Here is a 21,159-nt window from a genome sequence, read left to right as displayed (position 1 = left end):
TATAGCGTATATACTTGTATAGTATATATCATTGTGCATGTCCAACTACAGAGCGGAGTGCTGGTGGACACACATGCTCAGTCACTCCCCAGTTCTCTGTATAGTTTATGGCAGAGCATCCAATAGAAATAGCTTCCTGCTTTGCATGTCAGGTTAGGGACAGAGCCTATACAGTAACATGGCAGGATAGCTGAGAATACTCTCTCTGCAGGGGATGTAACAAAGGTCTGTGTTGTCAGCTGCCAGAGCAGGAACAACAGCACCAAAGGGGGCACATGAGAGCAAAAAGTGAAAAAAAAAATATATTTTTTTTATGCTAGAGACATTGTAAATTACATCAATTACTATCAGCCTTTACAGACATACCAAATCTCCTCTTGTTCTAGCATATTGATAAAAAGGAATGTTGTGGGAACATGTTCATAGAACTGTGCCATCACTGTTTGCCAACGTAGTTTTAATCATACCAATACTCCCATATGTGTCTATACTCACCATAGCCCACTTTGCAGGTGATGTAGTGTAAAGACTTGGCCAGTTCTGCCATCTCTCATCAGTGATATATCCTTTTGTTGCCAACAGTGGCCCAGATTTACTAAACCTATCTTGGTGCAAACTTTGGGCCGTATTACACAGCCGGATGAATATCGTAAGTGAGTGCTGATCTGCTGCTCGTTTACATTGTATAAGAATGGCTGTATGTATATCGTTAGCGATCGCCTTGCTTAGTGTAAAATAAAAAAGTTCTTCATACCTGACCATGATCCCCAGAACCTTCCTATCTTCCTACCTTCTGGTCCCACAGCTGCCGCAAGTACTGCAGAGCCAGCCTGGCTGTGACCAGTGATTGGCTGAGTGGCCTGTTACTTCAGAGGCCGGCTCTGCAGTTCCAACGATGGCTGAGGAAGGTACTGGGGAGCGTGGTCAGGTATGTAGAAACTTTATTATCTTTTAACACAATTACATGAAGCGATGCACACCCAGCGCCCAATGATTTTAGGCTAGAACCTAAACACATGATCAGCCGATGATCTTTGTCATCGGCTGATGTTTGTCTTTATTACAGGGAGCGATGATCTGCCAAATCGGCCTGATTCGGCAGATTATCACTCCATGTAATAGGTCCCTTACACAGTCAGACTACAAATGTGCCAGATTGATTACAGTGTATCAGGCTGATTGACAAGTCTGGTTCTTTCAAATCAACTAGTGTAAGAAATTTATACAAATCTGTAATTTTCTTCTATTTAAAAAGTCTTCCCATATTTATCAGCTGCTGTACGTCATGCAGGAAGTGCTTTATTATTTCCTGTCTGACACAGTGCTCCCTGCTGCCATCTCTGTCCATGTCAGGAAATGTTCAGAGCGGGAGACTGTTTCTTTGGGGATTTGCTACTGCTCAGGACAGTAATTCCTGTTCCTGGTGGCAGCAGAGAGCACTGTGTCAGACAGGAAAGAAAACACCACTTCGTGCAAGACATACAGCAGCTGATAAGTACTATATAACCCTGAAGCAGGACACGCTGCAACACGGGGAGTGGTAAATGTAAGGCTGCATTCACACATTCTGTGTTCCGCACGGAACATGGACGTGGAATGCCTGTAACTGACTTCTCCCCCCGCCCGGGCAGCATCTGTAATTAGATGCTGGGAGCGGGGAAACTGTACACATATGCGCTGCGCTGTAATGACAGAGTCGCGCAACTGATTCATTACAGAACGGCGCATATCTGTACAGTTCCCTCGCTCCCAGCATCTTATCACAGATGCTGCCAGGACGGGGGGAGAAGTCAGTTAAAGGCATTCTGTGTATGTGCAGCAGGAACATATATGTATGTATTCCTGACATGAAGGGGTTAAAAAAGGCTGATTGCTGGACAATCCCTTTAGGGTGCCTTCACACCTACCGGCCCACAGCAGATCTCACTTCTGCGGATTCGAAGTGAGAACCGCTGCGGATCCGGTACCATTGACCCCCTATGATAGCACATACTCATATGATTAACATCCCGCTGTCAGTATGTGCTTTAACCCCCCGCAGCCCCGCCACCCGAATCTACCATCTTCGGCCGCATCAGTCTAGCCCCAGCCGCATCAGTCTATCCCCGGCGCATCCCCCCATCCCCGGCCACATCCTTCAGCCTGCCGCGGCCCACATCTCCGATCCCCGGCGCATCCCCCCACCCCCGGGCCGATTCCCGCAGCCCGCCGCCGAGAGCATACAGTACCTGCTCGGAGGCGCGGCTGCAGTGAGGCTGATCTGAGCGGGACCGGAGCCAGGAGCATCACTGCAGCCGCGCCGCCGAGCAGGTACTGTATGCTCTCGGCGGCGGGCTGCGGGATGCGGCCAGGGAGGGGAGGATGCGCTGGGAATCGGAGATGCGGGCGGCGGCGGGATGCGGCCGGGGATGGGAGGATGCGGCCGGGGATGGGGGGATGCAGACGGCGGCGGGCTGCTGGATGCGGCCGGGGATGGGCTAATGCGGCCGAGTATGGACTGATGCGGCTGAGGATGGTAGATTCGGGCGGCAGGGCTGCGGGGCCCCCGTTAAAGCACAGACTGACAGCGGGATGTTAATCCCGCTGCGAGTATGTGCTATCATAGGGGGTCAATGGTACCGGATCCGCAGCTGATCTCGCTACGAATCCGCAGAAGTGAGATCCGCTGTGGATGCGGTAGGTGTGAAGGCACCCTTAAAGGGATTTTCCAGGATTAGTAAAAGCACATCAACTTTCTTGCAAAAACAGCACCACTCCTGTCCTTAGGTTGTGTTTTTATTACAACCCAGCTCCATTCACTTCAATGAAACTAATCTGCAAAACCAAACTGAAAGCCTGGATAAGCCATTTTGATATCTGTATATGGTCACTACCCAGGTGACTAGTTTCTTCTGGATATGGCTGGATCTGTACATTATATCCATAAGTAACAGGAATCCTGTATCCTTTCTAGTTGCATTTGTAATGTACCTGGGGAAAGTTCACACTTTCTCTCTTTAAACAGTTTGCAACCTTGTGCGCTTCATTTAGTTTTCCGCCTTCCTCTAAGTGTAATTTTGTGATATGGTTGGAAATAAAGAAATAGAGAGATATGAGGATAGCCTGGTTTGCTCCCCTTATTGTGTTGTCAGGCAGAAGTCTAAACGTGAAGAGATAAGGAAGCGTCCTGAACGTTTATGCCTTTTTTCACTTCCATTATCTGGCTTCAGGTTGATTTTGCCGTCTTGTCTATCAGATCATTTCTGCATTTTTTTGATTGAGTCTACATAATAATGAGCAATGTGCTGGTACATCTGCTCTGGCATCGTCTGTCCTCTTTCCTACATTATTCAAAGGTTTATCACTATAGTTGCAAATGCCGCTCATATATTAAAGGGATACAAATGGTGTGCAGCAATAAATAAGGAAATACAGAGAATGTCACTTTCAATGAATATGTTATTTTTGCTGTCTCTGATAACTGGCCTTCACCTATCAAGACTGATTTATTCTCATGAGCTTTTTTATTTTGTGTTCGTCACTACAATGAGTGGCTTTAGCATATATGGGAAATTAGTGGCTGTAGCAAATGTAACTTGGTGTGTTAAGCATTACGTCATGATAAAATTACCTATTTATTATTTTCCATTTTTATGTTAAACATTATTTCTTATTGATCTTAGTTCTTATTTTCTATATTACTGTCTATATTTTTTAAACAATCCTGAAATATTGCAGTTTTCATTCTGGCTGCTCATCCATATATTAAGATGACACTTCCTGTTCGATACGTATCACTTTCTAGCAGCCTATTGTCACAGGTTTACAGCGAAAGGTGACACCTGTATACAGGATCTCACAATAGCTGGAGCCAGTAGCGGATTATAATAGGTCCTTTTCGGGCGGTAGTGCGGGGCCCTGAGCTCCTGGGGGGGCCATGGTCACCCCAAAAAAGTATACTTTCAGTGGTGTATTGTCTCCTGGCTACAGTTCTACCATGATTTGCAAAAATTGCTGCTTTTTCACCACAGTTTGCACAAATCAAGACATCGTGAGATTATCTATCCTGTACTATGAACACCACGCTAGTGTTTCCAGAGTTACAGTAGCGTTGGGGGGCCCGAGCTGTGGAATAAGCTCTGCACAGGTCACGGAGCATGCCTATAAAACACTGCCACTTAAATGAATAAAATCTGGACCAGACTAATGTCATCTACGTCCATGGGGCTTGCTGTAAAGCATATCTTAAATGCTGTTAAAACAACACTTAGGAAAAGTTGGCTTATTTAAAAAAAATATTTTACAAACTGAGTAGGAAAACATTCAGTTTAAAGTGACTGGACATTCAGTCTTCATAGACTTGAAATGCATATTGAGTTTTTTTTTTAATACTTTTTTTTTTTTTTTTTTTTTTCCCTCACCTTCCAAATCATAGCAGATCCACTTTAGACTGGGGCTTGCATCAGGGGACAGGACTGTGGAGATAATCTCTTCATAACTGTAACCCCTCTCTTCCCGGACAGAGAGTTTTGCTATACTGTGCCCACATCTGTCCTGCTCATTCCTTCATACTCCCTGCAGTCTCTGTCAACCCTTGTGTTTCCTATCCTCTCCATCCCTGTTAAAATGTGCCTGCACTCACACTCAGCTATACACACTGCTGCTGTAATCTGGCTGCACTCACACTCAGCCATTCAAACTGTTGTATATAAAGTTTCTGTCTCTGTCTTCCTGCACAGCTCTGTGTTCTCACTTCCTGATTGGTCCCTGCTGAACACACACCCCTTCCCTATTGCTGTCATGTGATCACACATACCTCTGACAGCAGCCCTGCTTCTCTGTTCTAGTTGTACTATGCTATTGTACTATCCATTCTGTATCTACAAACTGCAGCAATTTATTTTAGGTTTATGCACTTACTATACATTATACTCCACATGCTAATTCCTATACTGTACAGTAACTGATAATGACATATTCAGCTATTTTTCATTGTTTGTTTCATCTGTTTTAGATGTTATTTAGAAGAAAAAGATCATTATTTTTGGGGAGTGGAACCAATTGTCTGCATATTATTTTTTTTTTTATTGGAAAATTAGCTTTGGTTTAAAGCGACTCTATACCCACAATCTGACCTCCCAAAACCGCTGGAGGGGGTACCATAGCAACCCAGACGCTGCTTCATGCGTCTGGGCTGCTATGAATCAGAACGATCAGGCCCCTGCACTGAGGCAGTCACCTGATGATATAAATGAGCTGTCAGCTTCTGACAGCTCATTCATTCTCTATAATACATTACAGCACTGATCATGTGCTGTAATGTATTATAGATGGACCTGTAAAAGTTAAAACACACACAAATACATACATAAATAAATAAATGAATAAACAAATAAATTAATTAATAAATTAAATAAATATACACATTCTCCATCCCCCTTTATAAATGATCCCCTATAAATGAGATACATACAGTATATTTGGTATCGCCGCATCTGTAATGCCCCCTTCTATTAAATTGTTACATTAATTATCCCGCCCGAATAAGGCGGCAACATTTTTTTTTATAAAAATAATGATCAAGATAAAGATCAAGAGATAAATGATAAAGAGAGACAGGTCAGATTTAAAAAAATAGGCCCTGGGCATTAAGGCCAAAACAGGCTGAAGAGGCAAGGGGTTAATCCAAGATCTGTCCTGGTGTCCGTTCGGCAGGTGATGCAGTTATTGTCATAAAAAACAACTTTTTAACTTTTCTAATGATGCGGACGGCGGGTAGGAGGGATGGAGAGGTGATGCAAGGCTTGGGCACAGACACTCTAGACGACACCAATTTGACACAGGGCTGCAAGTTTAAAAGTTGTTTTTTAGGACAATAACTGCATCACCTGCCGAACGGACCCCAGGACAGATCTTGGGTTAAACGCAGCTATCCAAGAGTGGATTTGGATTACAAGCACGGTCCCGTAATGAATTATGCTCGTAATACAAGGCACCACTGTAATTGCCTTTTTGTTTGAATGTTCCCTTAAGGGTAGCTGTACACCCAGTAGTACTGTGCAACACAATTGAGAACCACACTGCAGGTTTACACCAAATTTTCATGGTGCAGTTTTTGCCTGCACAGCTTCTCAGGTTTTGAACCAAAAGTATTTCAACAAAGAATCAAAAATCACAAAACCGCAGCTATCTATATTAAATTTAAAGCAAGGCTTCCCTGCTATCTCTTACTGTTCATAAAGCTCAGGGCAGCTGTGCCTTGTATAAATCCCAGCCTACCTAATGCTGTGTGTCCACAGTGCTGCAGTGTAATCTCCACCTTTCCCTCCCTTTAGCTTCCTAGAAGCAGCTCAGCGCTTAGTGTAACATTTTCCTTGCTGGGATGCAGCTATTTTTTTTCTGTTTACATAGTCCTTACAAATCCAGTGCATCAGTAAGCCCCTCTCCCCCCACATGCCATCTAGTACTGTAGAGAGTAAATCACCAGCCAAGCACAGTGTTAGCCTGGTTAGTCCAGCAGACTAGCAGAGAGAAATGTGCTGTGACTAGCTAGAAAACTCTGTACTGTGTGTACTGTTAGCAGACAGCCCAGTAATACATTTTCTGCTATTTAACTCTTTCTGTATTGTAGTGAACTTTGTGACATTTACTTGCTGCAGTATAGACAGAGTTAAGCAGCAGGACACTTCTAGGGGCATTGACGCCAGTGATGCCCGTGGGGGGGAGGAGACTCACTCGGCTGCCAGGTGCTGCACCTATTTATTTAACTATAAGGTCTCCTAGTAAGCCCTTATACTTAAGTACTGTGTACTGACAGAGTGAGAAGCCATTGGCTTCCTCCCGCCTGCCAGTCACTCTTGTGGCTGCTGGCAGCATTCTGCCTTTGACCACTAGAGGCAGCTGTCTCCTCCTGCCACCTGACACAAAAGTTAGAGAAAAGAAGTCCCGAGACTGGCCAGAAGCCAGGTGAGTATGTGTGTTTTTTTATTTTTTACAAAGGTGATACCTACATGGGGAGGATTGCCTAAAGAGGGGGAATTACCTACAGGGGATGGTGTTTACTACTGGTGTGATTGTTCGGGTGGGGGGGGGGGGGTGTTAGGTCTTGCCTACAGGGGGACTGACGTGATTTAGAGGTGGGGGGGGGGGGCGGTTAGTGCAGGGAGGATTACGTACAAAGAGGGCTTACTACAAGGGGATAACCTACATTGGGAATACAATTTACTATGCAATGGGGGTGGGGGGACAAACTACTAGGGGATCTACCTGGAGGGTAGGAACATGAAGGATTCTACACGGATGCACACAGGTGCCTAACTACTATGTGGATGCACAGGAAAGACCTCCTATACTATATGGAGGTACATAGGGTTCTTGTCTACTATATGGGGGCACAAAGTGGCATGAATACTATTTGGGGGCACATATTGGGCATAACTGCTTATACAGAGGCATGGTTAGTGTGTTAAGCAATATAGTTGCTGCCTCAAAAACCATTAAAGTGACACCTCCTTTTTTGCATTCTGACATCTTTACACAGGTGTAAAGGGTAAATTTAGCGTTTTTCATACGTTATTTCATATCATATGTCATGGTGTTTGTTCAAGTAAAAAGTGTCCTTTTATCAACTGCAGATTGTATCAAGTGGGCGTGGCCTCGCGGGCTTAGCGCCACTTAGCCCCGCCCACAATGACACCGTTGGCCCCACCCCCTCGCCGACATTGGAACAGGCTGGGCAAAAGGTCTAGACCCCACCCCCTTTACGTCGGCCAACCAATGGGCGTCAAGGGGGCATGGCCAACAGTGACGTTGTGGGCGAGGCTAATGCCGTGACGCCACGCCCTCTTAATACAATCTGCAGTTGATAAAAGGACACTTTTTACTTGAACAAACACCATGACGTATGATATGAAATAAGGTATGAAAAACACTAAATTTACCCTTTACACCTGTGTAGAGATGTCAGAATGCACAAAGGGGGTGACAGTGTCACTTTAAAATAGTAGCTAAGGCGTCTGGAAGGAAAAAAAATGTTTATTCAGGAAAAAAGAGAATCAAGATTTGAATTGTGAATCACCCAAAATGTTGAAATAAATAAATATTTTTTTTTCACCTTATCACCCAGTGGCTACATATGGACATGTAATAGTATTCTGTAGATGTGCACATTCTAGATGGTGACACCTGTGTTTTAAAGCACAAATCCGGTCATACAAGGTCCATCTGAGGCAATAAATGATGGCCACAGCTCACCTCCTTTCTGTCCCTGCAGTGACCTCTGCACAGGTAACAGGGCATGCCCTAAGCACTCACCTATAGAAGTCAGTAAACATCTCCAGTCTGTTTTTCCTAATGGTCCATATGAGTGTTTTAAAGCATATCTCTAAATGCTATTTATCTCATCTGACAAGGATTATATAATATGATAAATGTAATACAATGATAGAAATGCATTTGAGAAATAATATAATATTTAAATTAAAGAGCACTTACAGCCAAGAACCCAGGACACTTTCCTGGTTGATGAACAACCATTAGACACTTCTATTGCCATACAGTGCATGTGCCATTGAACTTTGATTCTGTTTGTCATGCAAGTGTTACGAACTCCAACATGGGGATGTTAAACTTGTTTCTCATGTAGCAATGTTAAGGTTAGAGTTATAAGAACTGTAGCTATAAGGGTATGTGCACACTGCTTAAAAGTGACGGAAAGTCCGCGGACAGCGGCGGGAGCGTTTCCGCCCGTGTCATAGACTCCATTCTATACGCGTGGTGATTCTTTCCTCCGTCCAAAGTATGATCAAGTTCATTCTTTGGACGGAGGAAGGAATCCGCCCGTGCATAGAATGGAGTATATGACACAGGTGGAGACGTGCGCGCCTGCCGCTGTCCTGCGAGTGGGCGCAAGCAACGGATTATGCGACGGACTTTCCATCTGTCTTAAGCAGTGTGCACATACTATACCTTACTAGTATTATTTTTGTGTACATTGTTTACTCTGTATCAAATGGAGGTTCTGTCTTTAATTATGTTTTAGAAAATATTAGACTTGTGGAGTTATGAGTCATGGTCATCTATAAACCCTTTATAGTCTGTGAGATTTTTTAGAATGTTTTTTGCTAACTTCATGTTGCTGTTTGGGCCCTTTGCCATTAGGTCTCTTAGGGATTCTACTACTTTTGATGATGGAAATATCACATTGCTATGTTTGCTGTCACCACTTGACTGGAGTGGGGTCCATTCATCCTCTATTAGACACATTAAGTGACAGATCCAAAACAGTGTCTTGTCTGTGAAAACTTTGATAGCACCTCAGGGGACCCCATTATAAAGTTGATTCCGTCTATGAGTTTGCGTTTTGTATCCATCACATGATAGATCTGACTTATAAGTGGAAGCCATAACATCAGTAGGAATAGAGCCTATATCAGATCAGGTGGGAGAATGGAATTATATTGACACTTAAAATGTAAATTGTGAGTCTTGTGCTTTGCTCCAGAAAGAGGCATCAACTCGATTTAGCTCTGCTTAGAGCTAGTTTACATGACTTCACATCCTCAATTGATGGATCCATATACGACTCAGTGTATCAGTGCAGAGAACAAGATAAGGTTCTCTCTGGCATCCCTGGATTGATGAATGCAGCACAGTCAGACTCTCAATTATCTCTCTAAACCCATTTATTTTTTAGATTTGTTGTGTGATCTCAGCCTTGGGATTATCACAAGAGGATTTTCTTGGCTGGTCTAAAAGATACAAATACCTGACATTAGCGCTCAATAGTTTGGAATTTTTGCTCGCTCTCTGCTTTTATGTGTTTTATGCAGATAAAAATGTGAGCTGATAGATTTCATCCAGACACAATTTAAGCAGCACAGTACAGGTTTCTGAATTTCAGATATGACTGCAGATTAGTTGAAAGATGAAGAGTTTGCTCTTCGGAATGAATATCTATTATACCACATGTATATTTCTTTATAAACTATTAACTTTTTTTTATTTTGGATTTAGGCTGAACAGAGTTTTAATGAAGAAGAAGAGGAAAAACTTCAAGCAGCTTTTTCCTTGGAGAAGCAAAGCTTAAAACTGGTCTTGGAAACCATCTCCTTCATTTTGGAACAGGTATTACAAATAATTATTATTTAAAGAGGATGTACCTTGACCCACAGACAGAATGGCCGTTCTATCCACGGGTACCGGGCAGGGGTCGAAGCACAGGAAGCGGGCCGGCCCGCTCCCTGTTGGAGGAAATCCCCGTCCCTCTATGACGCGGCTCCATTGATTCTAATGGAGTCGCATCATAGAGGTGAGGGAATTCCCTCCTACTGGGGGCGGGTCGGCCCGCCTCCTGTGCTCCAGCCCCTGCCCGATATGCGTGGGAAGAACATAGTCAACTAGACATTTGGACATTTGGTCCAATTTTTTTAAAGTACATATACTTTTAGAGACTAAAAAACGCAGCCAGCAACACTTCAGTAAATGTAATTTTTTTGTTACTGGCGTATACGCTGGACATACTGGGCTGCTGTATGTGAGCCTAGCCTAAGTTGCAAGACTGCATGCATGTTCTTGAAATAAACTTTTTGCAGTAAACACAGGGGTTAATTTGCTGACAGCCTGTTTCAAGTTCAACAGGGGGGAATATTTAGGGGTGGGATTCACCAATGTTTTCATCCTAATGCAGTAAGGGCACAGGGGAAGGTGCCTGTTACAACTAGTTGCCCAGGATAGTGAGGTGCGGGTGCAGTTATTTTTATTTGTAATTTAGAATAAAATAAGATCAATGAAAAATAAAGGAGGTGCTGCAGGGATATACTTCTGTGTTCATGTTCAGGATTGAACCAGAATGCTGAGCTTGTATCTCAGTCACCTGATGCCATGTACATTATTTTGCAGGCTGTGTATCACAATTTAAAAACTCCAGTGTTTCGCCAGCAGCTGGAGAACATCCATCTTGAGGCCAGTAAAACAGAAGCATTTGCCAGTGTCTGGGAGAATGCTGGGCAGGAGACTGTGGAGAAGTTTAGACAGAGGACTCTAACTCCAAAAAAGGTAATCATGCCAGTGACAGATGAAGAAAATTACAGGTTTTTTTTCCATTTTGAAGCTGTTTAAGGCTGCGGGGTCACAGAACGGCCGGTCCCAAAAAAGATCATCCCGGGCGGTACTGCCATTATGTGAACTGACGTCAGTTTCTCTCGGTGCTGCTAGGGATCCCGGCCGGAGTGTATACCATGTGTATACACTCTGGCCGGGATTCCCTCAGCCTGCAGCACTACTTAAGTACCGCAGAAATTCCGGCTGTTGTAACAACAGCAGTGATTTCCTGCGGAATTTACGTAATGTGAACATAGCCTAATAGTTGTTGTAGTTTTCTTATTTGTCTTTGTCACTTTAAAAAAAACCTTTGGCACATCGCACAAACACATCAACAATTTTAATCAGTTGGGGTCTGAGTGTCAGACCTCACCTATTGAGATCTCTGTGACTGCAGGAGACAGTCTCTAAAAGCTTATAATGAAACCTCTTTTTTGCAGCAGGACGGGAAAGGCAACAAGCCCAGGAGGAAAGCACTCAGCTGTATGGATTATTATAATTCGTTCTGGGACTGTGCTTGTAATCCAAATCCACTCTTAAACCAAAGCAAATTTTCCCATAAGAAATCACTGATATGCAGACAATTGGTTCCACACCCCAAAAAATAATGATTTTTTTTTATTCTTAATAACTTTTAAAACAAATGAAACAAACATTCAGAAATAGCTGAATATGTGATATTATAAGTAACAGAATAGTACAGTACCGCCAAGCAGCATTTGGAGTATAATGTATAGTAAGTGCATATACCTGAAAAAATTGTAGTCATTTGTAGATACAGGATAGAGCTACAGATCACCATAATTCAGTAGTGTAGTACAACAGGCTAAAATAGAGAAGCAGGGCTGCTGTCAGAGGTCTGTGTGGTCACATGACAGCAATGAGGAAGGGTGTGTGTTCAGCATGGACCAGTCAGGAAGGGAGTATCACAAAGCTGTGCAGGAGGACAGTGGCAGAAACTTTTCTATACAGCAGTGTAAATGGCTGGGTGTGACTGCAGGGAGAATGAGCAGGGGTGATGTGGGCACATAAAGGGGTTATTACCTCCACAGTTGTGTCCCCTCATGCAAGCCCCAGCCTGAAGTGGATCTGCTATGATTTGGAAGGTGAGGGAGACTTCCTGGGTCAGACTATAGGGCTGCAGACCCCGCTATGCAAACCATCCCCTCCCCCACTCCCTGTCCCACCCAGTATAGGGAGCTCAGTTGGCCCAGTAAAGATGACTGCTGATTGGTCAGCAGCCGTGCACTGCTGCAGAGTAAACTAACTGATAAAAAGGGCCACTCACTTGCTCATAGAGAAAATGAAGCGTATACATATTGCAAGTGTTACATATAAATAAAATGACTGGTACACTTTAAATGATACTGTTTTGAAGGCAAAGGGTGAGAGAGATTGATTACTGTATATATGTAGAAAGCTCCATCCTATAGTGTGTTACATTATAAGCTGCAGCTTTTCTAGAGTACATAAAATGCTATAGACAATACCTGTGTTGGCATGCTGTTATCACTAATGTAGTAATGACTGAATACCATAAGATTATTTAAAATACAGCTTATAGTATAGCTTTTATGTACATAAACCCAGAAAACACCTTAAAATCTAGACAGTACTTTGCTGGGTAGTGCACAATGTCTGCTTGTATATGCATATTCTGCTGGTTTCCTTGTAAATCATTATCATTTCATTTCAGATGTTCTGAATTGTTTCCCGCTGTAGGTATATCTCATGCAAAATCTCTACTTGGATTCATATTTCATTCCCGAAATTTACATGATATTACTGCAGCTCTCCGATGCTACAATTTCCTGTATCATCTATTGTCTTTGAAACCAGGAAGGAATATTTCAGTGCAGCCGCCAGCTTTCATTTAGGTATCTGCATAGTGACACAGAAGATTTGTGTGCGTTCACTTCCAGACACATCTAATGTGGACTGCCGGGCACTTGAAGATGTAATCTTCATCACCTCATCTGTCAAGGATCACGCTCCTGTTTGGCAGCTGATTCATACATCAGAATTAGCAGTCTATAGAGCACGTCACTGCAATGCCACATTTAATGGGCAAACCAATAACCATTTACAACAGCACACATGTATATCACATTTTTTTGTTTGGCTATAAACTTATAGGATCAGAATCATTAACTGTCGTGAAGCGTATCGAAGAAAAGTGTGCAGCGATCTGAGTTATGACTTCTCAGGAAATTGCTCTGTGTACAATCTTATAAATGCCACGTAGACTTTCCAGTCACAGTTTATGTGTTTGTCATAAAAGATGGTGTTGGCTTCCTGAGAGGCTCATAGTACAAGAAGCATCAACATATTACAGGTCAACATCATTATTTCCTTATATTCACTACCTGTTGGTTCTTTTCCTTTCCAGCAATTTCAAACTAAATCCATTTGTTTTTAAACTAGTATATACAAGATGCAGATGGCACCACCCTCTAATACAAGGAAAAGGGATTTTTTATTTGCATACATGGGGGAAGATAAATATGTGATACAGACGATTTTTCAAGTTTTCCCTCCTACAAAGAATGGAGATTTATTTTATTGTAGGTACACTTCTAGTGTAATGTTTTACGAACAGTAATCTTTGAGACTGGTCCCAGCTCTCTTCAGGTCATTGACCATGTAGTTTTGAGCTGATTCCTGACATGATTTTTCAGAATCATCCCTACCCCACGAGGCAAGATTTTGCATGGAGCCCCAGATCATGGAAGATTGACAGTCATGTTGTCTTTTCTCTATTTTCTAAAAATTGCAACAGTTGTTACCTTTCCATTAAGCTGATTGCCTATTGTCCTGTAACCCATCCCAGCCTTGTGCAGGTCTATACTTTTGTCCTTGGTGTCCTTAGACAGCTCTTTGGTCTTGGCCATGGTGGGGAGGTTGGAGTATGATTGAGTGTGTGGACAGGTGTTTTTTTATACATGTAACAAGGTCAGACAGGTGCAATTATTACAGATAATAAGTGCAGAGTAGGAGAGCTTCTTAAAAAACAAAAAACAAAAAAACTAGCAGGTCTGTAAGAACCAAAATTCTTGCTGGTTGGTAGGTGATTAAATTCTTATTGCATACAATTTTTTTTTATAGATTCTGTCTCTCACAGTTAAAGTGTACCAATGATAAGAATTACAGATATCTCCATTCCTTTTTTTTAACTTTTGTGCATTAAAGGGGGTAAGAGCAGAATCAGTACTCTGCCAGCTTGGGAAAACTTACTACCTAATACCTATAAATGTTTCCTTTTTTTGGCTCCCATTTCTCTGATGCTCTTGCAATTTAGAGACCTTGGCCCAGATATATAAAACTGTAAAAAAGAAACTGGTGTAACCTGCCCTAACAACCAATGACAGACAGCTTTTATTTTAATAGAGCACAAAGCGGATCTGTGATTGGTTGCTGTGGGCAGTTAACCCCGGTTTCTCTGTGTAGAGATTAGCGAATCACTGTATCACTGTTTTTTGGAGCCAGATGTTGGAGCGGTGGAAATGTTATGTTTGCGAGGATATTTTTATATTTGTTTACAGACATTGCCATGTCCTTATCTCTGGATAGTGTGAAGTATCTATATTTGGATTGTCTGTAATGTCTAACCATGCAGCAAATCTGACTATCCTGGAGATCCTCTTCTTATCCTCTTTGTCATCTGTTATGTATAAAACAGAGACCTATTATATTACCTTTACCTTATATAAGACAGAACAGGTTTACATTGGAAGCCTGCAAGTTATTGGAGCTCACTTTCTTTTTGGTCGCCGACCATGCACCTCCTTTTACACGGAACGATGCGTGGTTTGTGGATAAATTTAAAACTTGCTAAAAGATAACAGGTCGGGTCCTCGGCTACACATTGTCATTATTACATGGGTGTTACCTTTCTGTATCCGCTTGATTGGGCACATAATCATCCCATGTAATAAGGAAACCCTTGACTACCCTATACAGGACTAACATTCTCTTGGTTTCTCTTGGTTGATTGGTTTTCAACTATAAAACCTTTTTTGCCTCCAGCTGTATGATAGACATAGGTGTCACTGTCACCTGTGAATGTAATGAGATGGCTGCTGCTGCTGCTACTACTGCCCCCCCAGTGCATAAGCTGAATATTAGCAGAAAGTGTCAGCCCATTGCACAAGCCTAGCGGACAGTGCGAAAACACAGTATTTCAGGTTGTTGACGTAGAAATTGCATACAATTGCATAAGAACGTGATTTGAACAATATGTCATCAGTAGGTTAACTTTAACCCTTGTTCTTTCGTTTTATTAATTCTTCTTGGCCCACATGCAGATTGTACTGCCCTCTTCTAGAAATAGTTATTCTCCTTCCTCCCTTTGCCCTAAACAATGATCACAAAGCAGTAACATAATTAACCTCCTCGCTTGTGTAGGGAACTGAAGGGCTTCATTCATCAAAGTCGGACGCCATTGAGGTTAATGATGTTATTGTTGCACAAAGTCTAATCCTCGCTGGTCACAAAATGTCTCTGCCATGTTTATAGAGCTTTATATGGGGCACATTTTCTCATAGGGGTCAAGGGAATTAGAGCATAATATGTTTTGCCTGAAAGGGAATAGCAGTATTAGGGACTATTAACTGAAATGCATAATAAAACTTGTGTGCCAGCAAGTCTTTCTTGTTAAAAATGTGTTATTGCGCTATGCTAAGATGAATATTTATGAATCTGTATTAAATTGATGTTACATTCAACCCTTTAAAGGGAACCTGTCATCTTGAACATATAGTCTGATCTGTCAGTTATAGAGCGTGATAAGCTAAAAAGAATAATATATCATTTTCTGGATGAAAAGTATAATTTGTTACTTATTGATTGGACTCTCTGGTGGGAGGTGTCAGTGAATGACAGCTATCTCTGCATGCTCATGCATGGAGCAGCCCACTGGACTCCTTAGCATAGAAGTTACAGACATTTCAATAAATAAGGTATCTGAATCTTTTTATGATCCTTGTGCAAATACCAGTTTATCTACTGTTGTATGTCCACAGTGGTGCAGTTTAATCCTCTTTCTCTTTAGCTTCTCAGCAGCTCAATGCTGAGTGTAACCTTTTCTTAGCCTCATCCCACTACTGTTATTTTTTATTTTTACTTAGCACATTGTAAACCCAGTGCATCAGTAACCCTTTCTCCCTCTGCTTGCCATCTACTACTGTACTGCTTAAATAATCATCTCAGCATAGTGTCATCATGCTTAATCCAGTGCACTTTATTATACACTGTGTTATGACAGAGGGGAGAGGAGTATGTGCTATGCTTCTGTGGCCACAGAAGTAAGGCAAAGGAAGTCCATGTTTGTTTACTACAGGCAAACAGGCCAGCCAGTCAATCAGTGAATAAGGCCTGGCCACTCAAAAATAACTTGACTGCAGCCACAGCCACTTCCAAGACAAACTCGTCTCTGAAGTGACAGCCTGCTCAGTCAATGATTGAGATGGGACAGTGCCACGGCCAGTGATTGGCTGAGTGGCCTGTCACTCTCAAGACAAGATCATCACCGATGGTATCCACAATAGGATACCTGGGGAGCATGAAGAGGTAAGCATAACATGTATACAGTGGTACCTTGGTTTAAGAGTAACTTGGTTTAAGAGCGTTTTGGTTTAAGACCTCATAGTTTTTCAAAATTGTAACTTGGTTTAAGAGCATTGCTTTGGCTTAAGAGCTCCCTGTATTGGGTGGGAGGCGGAGTGAAAGAGGGGCATGGTTTGCATAGCGGGGTCTACAGCCCTGTACTCTGACCCTGGAAGTCTCCCACACCTTCCAAATCATAGCAGATCTACTTCAGGCTGGGGCTTGCATCAGGGGACAGGACTGTGGAGGTAATGTCTCCATAGCTGTAACCCCTCTCTCCCTGGACAGAGAATGCTGCTATACTGTGCCTAGATCTGCCCTGCTTATTCCTTCATGCTCCCTGCAGTCTCTGTCCGCCCTTGTGTTTCCCATCCTTGCCATTATAGGGATCTGCAGCTCCATCCTGTATCTACAAACTGCTGCTGTTTTTCAGGTTTATGCAGTTACTATATATCAGTGCTTTTCAAACTGTGAGGCAGGCCTCACCAGTGATGCGCCCCTTAGTTGTTGTTGAGGCCCAGCTGAGGAGCCAGATTTTTTACAAAAGTAACTATGATCCGCACAGTCCTCCAAAATCTCCATTTTAGCAACATTTTTAATTTATTTTCTACTTGCTTTATTAGTATATAGAGCTTGGGAGATGGGTGAAAGGTAGTCCTAGCATTATTTTCAGCTTTTAAATGGACTTTCACTACAGATGGTAAGGCCCCAGCATCCTCTTGGTCTGTCTGGTGGGGCCCAGGCATTGCCTTGGTCTGTTGGGTGAGGCTCAAGTAGAAAAAGTTTGAGAAGCACTGCTATACATTATACTCCACATGCTGATTGCTATACTCAGTAGTGGATTATAATAGGGGCGTTTTGGGCGGCAGCCCGGGGCCCTGAGCTCCTGGGGGGCCCATGACCACCCAAAAAGACTTGTACTTTCAATGGTGTACTGTCTCCTGGCTACACTTCTGCCATGATTTGCAAAAAAAATCACAGTTTTTTTATGGCAATTTTGCACAAATCAGGACATCATGACATTATCTATCCTGTACTATGAACGCCAGGCTAGTGCTTCTATAGTTACAGTGGAGTGGGGGGGGCCAGGCTTGGTGAACAGCCCCGGGCCTATTGTAAAGTTAATCCGCCCCTGGCTATACTGTACTGTAACTGATAATATGACATATTCTGCTGTTTCTAAATCTTTATTTCATTTGTTTTACATGTTATTCAGAATAATAAATCATTATTTTGGGGTGTGAAACCAATTGTCTGTATTTCAGTGATTTCTTATGGGAAGTTTTGCTTTGGTTTAGGAGTGAATTTGGATTACAAGCACGGTCCAGAACGAATTATGCTCGTAATCCAAGGCACCACTGTATTATGTTCATCAGGGCAGCATTATACGGAAAAAAATACATTTGCTGGATTATCTCTTTAAAGCGACTCTGTACCCACAAACCACCAGATTGTGGGTACAGAGTCGCTTTAAGGCCTCTTCCACACTTTAGACTCTAATAGGAGTCTGTATCATGGTACATGGATTACCATGCAGATTCATATTACAGAACTGCAGGGCATCGGTGTCGTCCCATCTAGTATTAAAATACTGTGATATGATAGCCAAAGAAACTTCCATATTTGTCCACCAAAAATAAAAACACTTGTATACCACTGTACATGATCAGAGGCATGCGGTTGTACAATAGAGCTCCTTGCTCCATACATATGGCACCTGGCCGAGCTTGTATGGCTGTATTCTACGCACAATACAGCCTCTATGCACTGCAATTCAGGCTCTGTACATATGGTTCTTCCATATGTGTAGAGCATTAGGATCGTCGGGTTTATGCAGAGAGAGTTAATTCTAGATTCTGCTGAAGAGGCAGCAAATGGGAGTAATTCAGTCTATTCATTGTATCATCTGAAGAGATAAAGACTTGTACATATTTACCAGATACCTGCACCTGTTCTGCTAAACATCCCCATTCTCTTCCCAAGGCCAGCAGTTCCACAGTGGAGGCTTTGTAGACAGGTCATGAGCAATGATTAAGTGATTCTTTGTTGAAGACATAATTGCAGAAACCTGAAGCATATCTCCGATGACTTCAGGGCCGCCTGCAATCACTTACTGAAGTGATAGCACTAGACATTATTCCAAGCTGTTTGCCATTGCCTGTACAAGATCACCAATTAAATTTTTCTCAACAATTACAGAAATGATGGTCTCATATATCAAAAGCATACAAGAGAAAGTCAATGAGCTATTCAAGCTATTCTGCCAAGAAGTAATAGATGCCAGCTTATTACTGGTCACACACCAAAAAGCATTGACTCAACCGGTTCAGAGCTAGCACCCTCTGAATCATAGGGGATATGCACACTTGGTAGCCTTGCAGCAGATTTTTTAGAAACTAAAAATCCGTTCCATTCGCCTGAATGGGGTTGCTTTGGCAGCATGGATGTCTGCTAGCCAGATTCAGATAAAAGGAACAGTTACAAAAGTTTACACATCATATCTTCTGCGTGTCACAAGTTGCAGTCAGATTGCATTTTTGCTATGATTTAGCAGAAAACCTAATTTGACTATTATATATAAATTTTTTGTTGTTGCTGTTTTTGTGTCGATTGATAAACCACTGCAATCTATATGGTATACAATAATTCCTCCATAAATAAGGCATGCCACAACTTTGTTTCTGCCATGGTAATGTGGAATATGCCCTTCTATAAAATTTGAATAAAGAGGTAAAGTAAAAGGTCCATGCACATCTGTTGGTGTCTTCGTGACATACAATATCCTGCTTTGGGCCTATGCACTACACTGATGAGTAAAAAAAAGAAATTAATGCATTGGGTTCTGTAGGATCACAACTCCAGAGACAAATGAAGAGCACCATATTTATTAAATACAGTAGCAAAACAATTCTTTGAAGCTGCTCCTGACAACCAAAGCAGCAGAATGCTAAAGACATCATTCAAAGCCATAATTCTTTACTAATTTATGTTTTATTAAAAGAAGTAGTATTTTAACAAAATGCTGAGCAAATCAGCTAGTCAGTTCAGTGTGTGCGAAAATGACAATTGGTATACAGAACATTGCTTTGCTGAACATATTCACAGTCATCATTGTTGAGTAAACACAACCAGAACATAATATAGTTTTCTACAAAATAATATGAGAATAAATGAGGGTAAAAAGGAGAGAGCGGAAGGGTAAGGAAGGAAATGGAGGGAATAAAGTAAAAAAAAATGGGGGGGGGGAGGAGCACAAGGGAGAGGGGGAGGGTAACGTGGGATAGAGGGGAGAAGGGAAAAGGAAAGGTAGTGAGTGTGCGGCTGTTATAGAAGTTGATTACCTAAAATCACACAAATGCCTCAAGTGGGCTTGTGAACCTTATTTACACAGCATATATATGGTAGCAAAATCTTAGCTAGGTGAGGTGCCGTTGACATCACAGACACATTGCCCAGTGACAAAATCTGAATGACTTTGGTACCAAGTGGGAAAATAAAGCGACAGAGAGTAATCCAGATCCTATTTGGTGAGTAACAAATGTATCATGTACCTCTTTAGTGTGACGAGTTGAAGGTGTTATGTGGGGGCATGGGACTGGATCCTATGAGGGTGTGAAATGATTTAGATTCTTTGTAGGAGATCCAGGTGTGCCAGCAGTTATGAATTTTTTTCCCAGTGTCAAAATCCTCTGAAACTAACTCCTCCAATCTATGAAGATGATCTACTTCTTCAACTCAGTCTTGGATGGAAGGGGGTGAGGAAGATCTCCATTTCCTGTCCACCACTGCTCTAGCTGCAACCAAAAGAAATCCTACCAAAGAAGTTTTAATAATATGTGTATGACCAGGTATCATAGATAATAGGACTTGCTGGGGCTTGTTGTCAATCTAAAAATCTGAGATTTGATTGGTTGCCTCTACTATCTTGGACCAAAATTTCTGAATAGAAGGGCAACTCAACCATATGTGGACCATAGTACCCCTGTCTCCTCCACATCTCCAACACAGGTCGTCAAGGTTAGGGTATATAGCTGCCAGTTTAGTGGGCACTAAGTACCACCTTGGTAATATTTTTTAATTTCTTTCCTGGATGTTACAGGAACTGGAAGTTTTATGGGTCAGATGAAAAGCCATATTGACTTCCCCTGGGGTAACAGATACCTTAAGTTCTTTCTCCCAGCTACTAATATAGTCGGGATATGTGTCATCATCGTTTGTCAATAACCAGTTAGAAATTGTGGAGACCGCTTTCGATGGTGAGGAGCTAGAGACACACAGCTTCTCAAACGGTAGGAGTTGTCTGGTTAAATTTAGGGTATTCTTTTGTCTATTAAAATTATTTATTTATGATGTGTATACTGGTGTTGTTGCTGTTGCTAGAATGGCTCTCTTTTCCTTAACCTCTTAACGACGCATGACGGGTATACCTGTCATGCGGCCGTTAAGAGTAAACAAAGAGGGCTCCCGGCGTAAGCC

At 42.3% G+C, this 21,159-nt stretch overlaps 1 protein-coding gene across 5 annotated transcripts in view; it reads left to right on the top strand.

The window, feature by feature from the left end:
- COMMD10 (COMM domain containing 10) overlaps positions 1–21,159 on the top strand; it is a 269,009-nt gene that overhangs the window by 10,579 nt on the left and 237,271 nt on the right. For 4 of the 5 annotated variants that reach the window (XR_011362179.1, XR_011362178.1, XM_069962683.1 and 1 more), the window contains exons 3-4: positions 9,994–10,104; positions 10,879–11,034. Coding sequence is in view for 2 of the 5 variants with exons in the window: in XM_069962683.1 (XP_069818784.1) it covers positions 9,994–10,104; positions 10,879–11,034 (267 nt within the window). In the remaining 3 variants the exon portion in view is untranslated. Of the gene's footprint in view, positions 1–8,104; positions 8,266–9,993; positions 10,105–10,878; positions 11,035–21,159 lie in introns of all 5 variants that reach the window. The other variant, XR_011362180.1, reaches the window with a different exon arrangement.

This window comes from Dendropsophus ebraccatus, chromosome 3, assembly GCF_027789765.1.
Source record: "Dendropsophus ebraccatus isolate aDenEbr1 chromosome 3, aDenEbr1.pat, whole genome shotgun sequence".
NCBI classification, from domain to species: Eukaryota; Metazoa; Chordata; class Amphibia; order Anura; family Hylidae; genus Dendropsophus; species Dendropsophus ebraccatus.
Note: the sequence above shows the minus strand (reverse complement) of the source record. Positions and strands in the feature narration are given on the sequence as shown.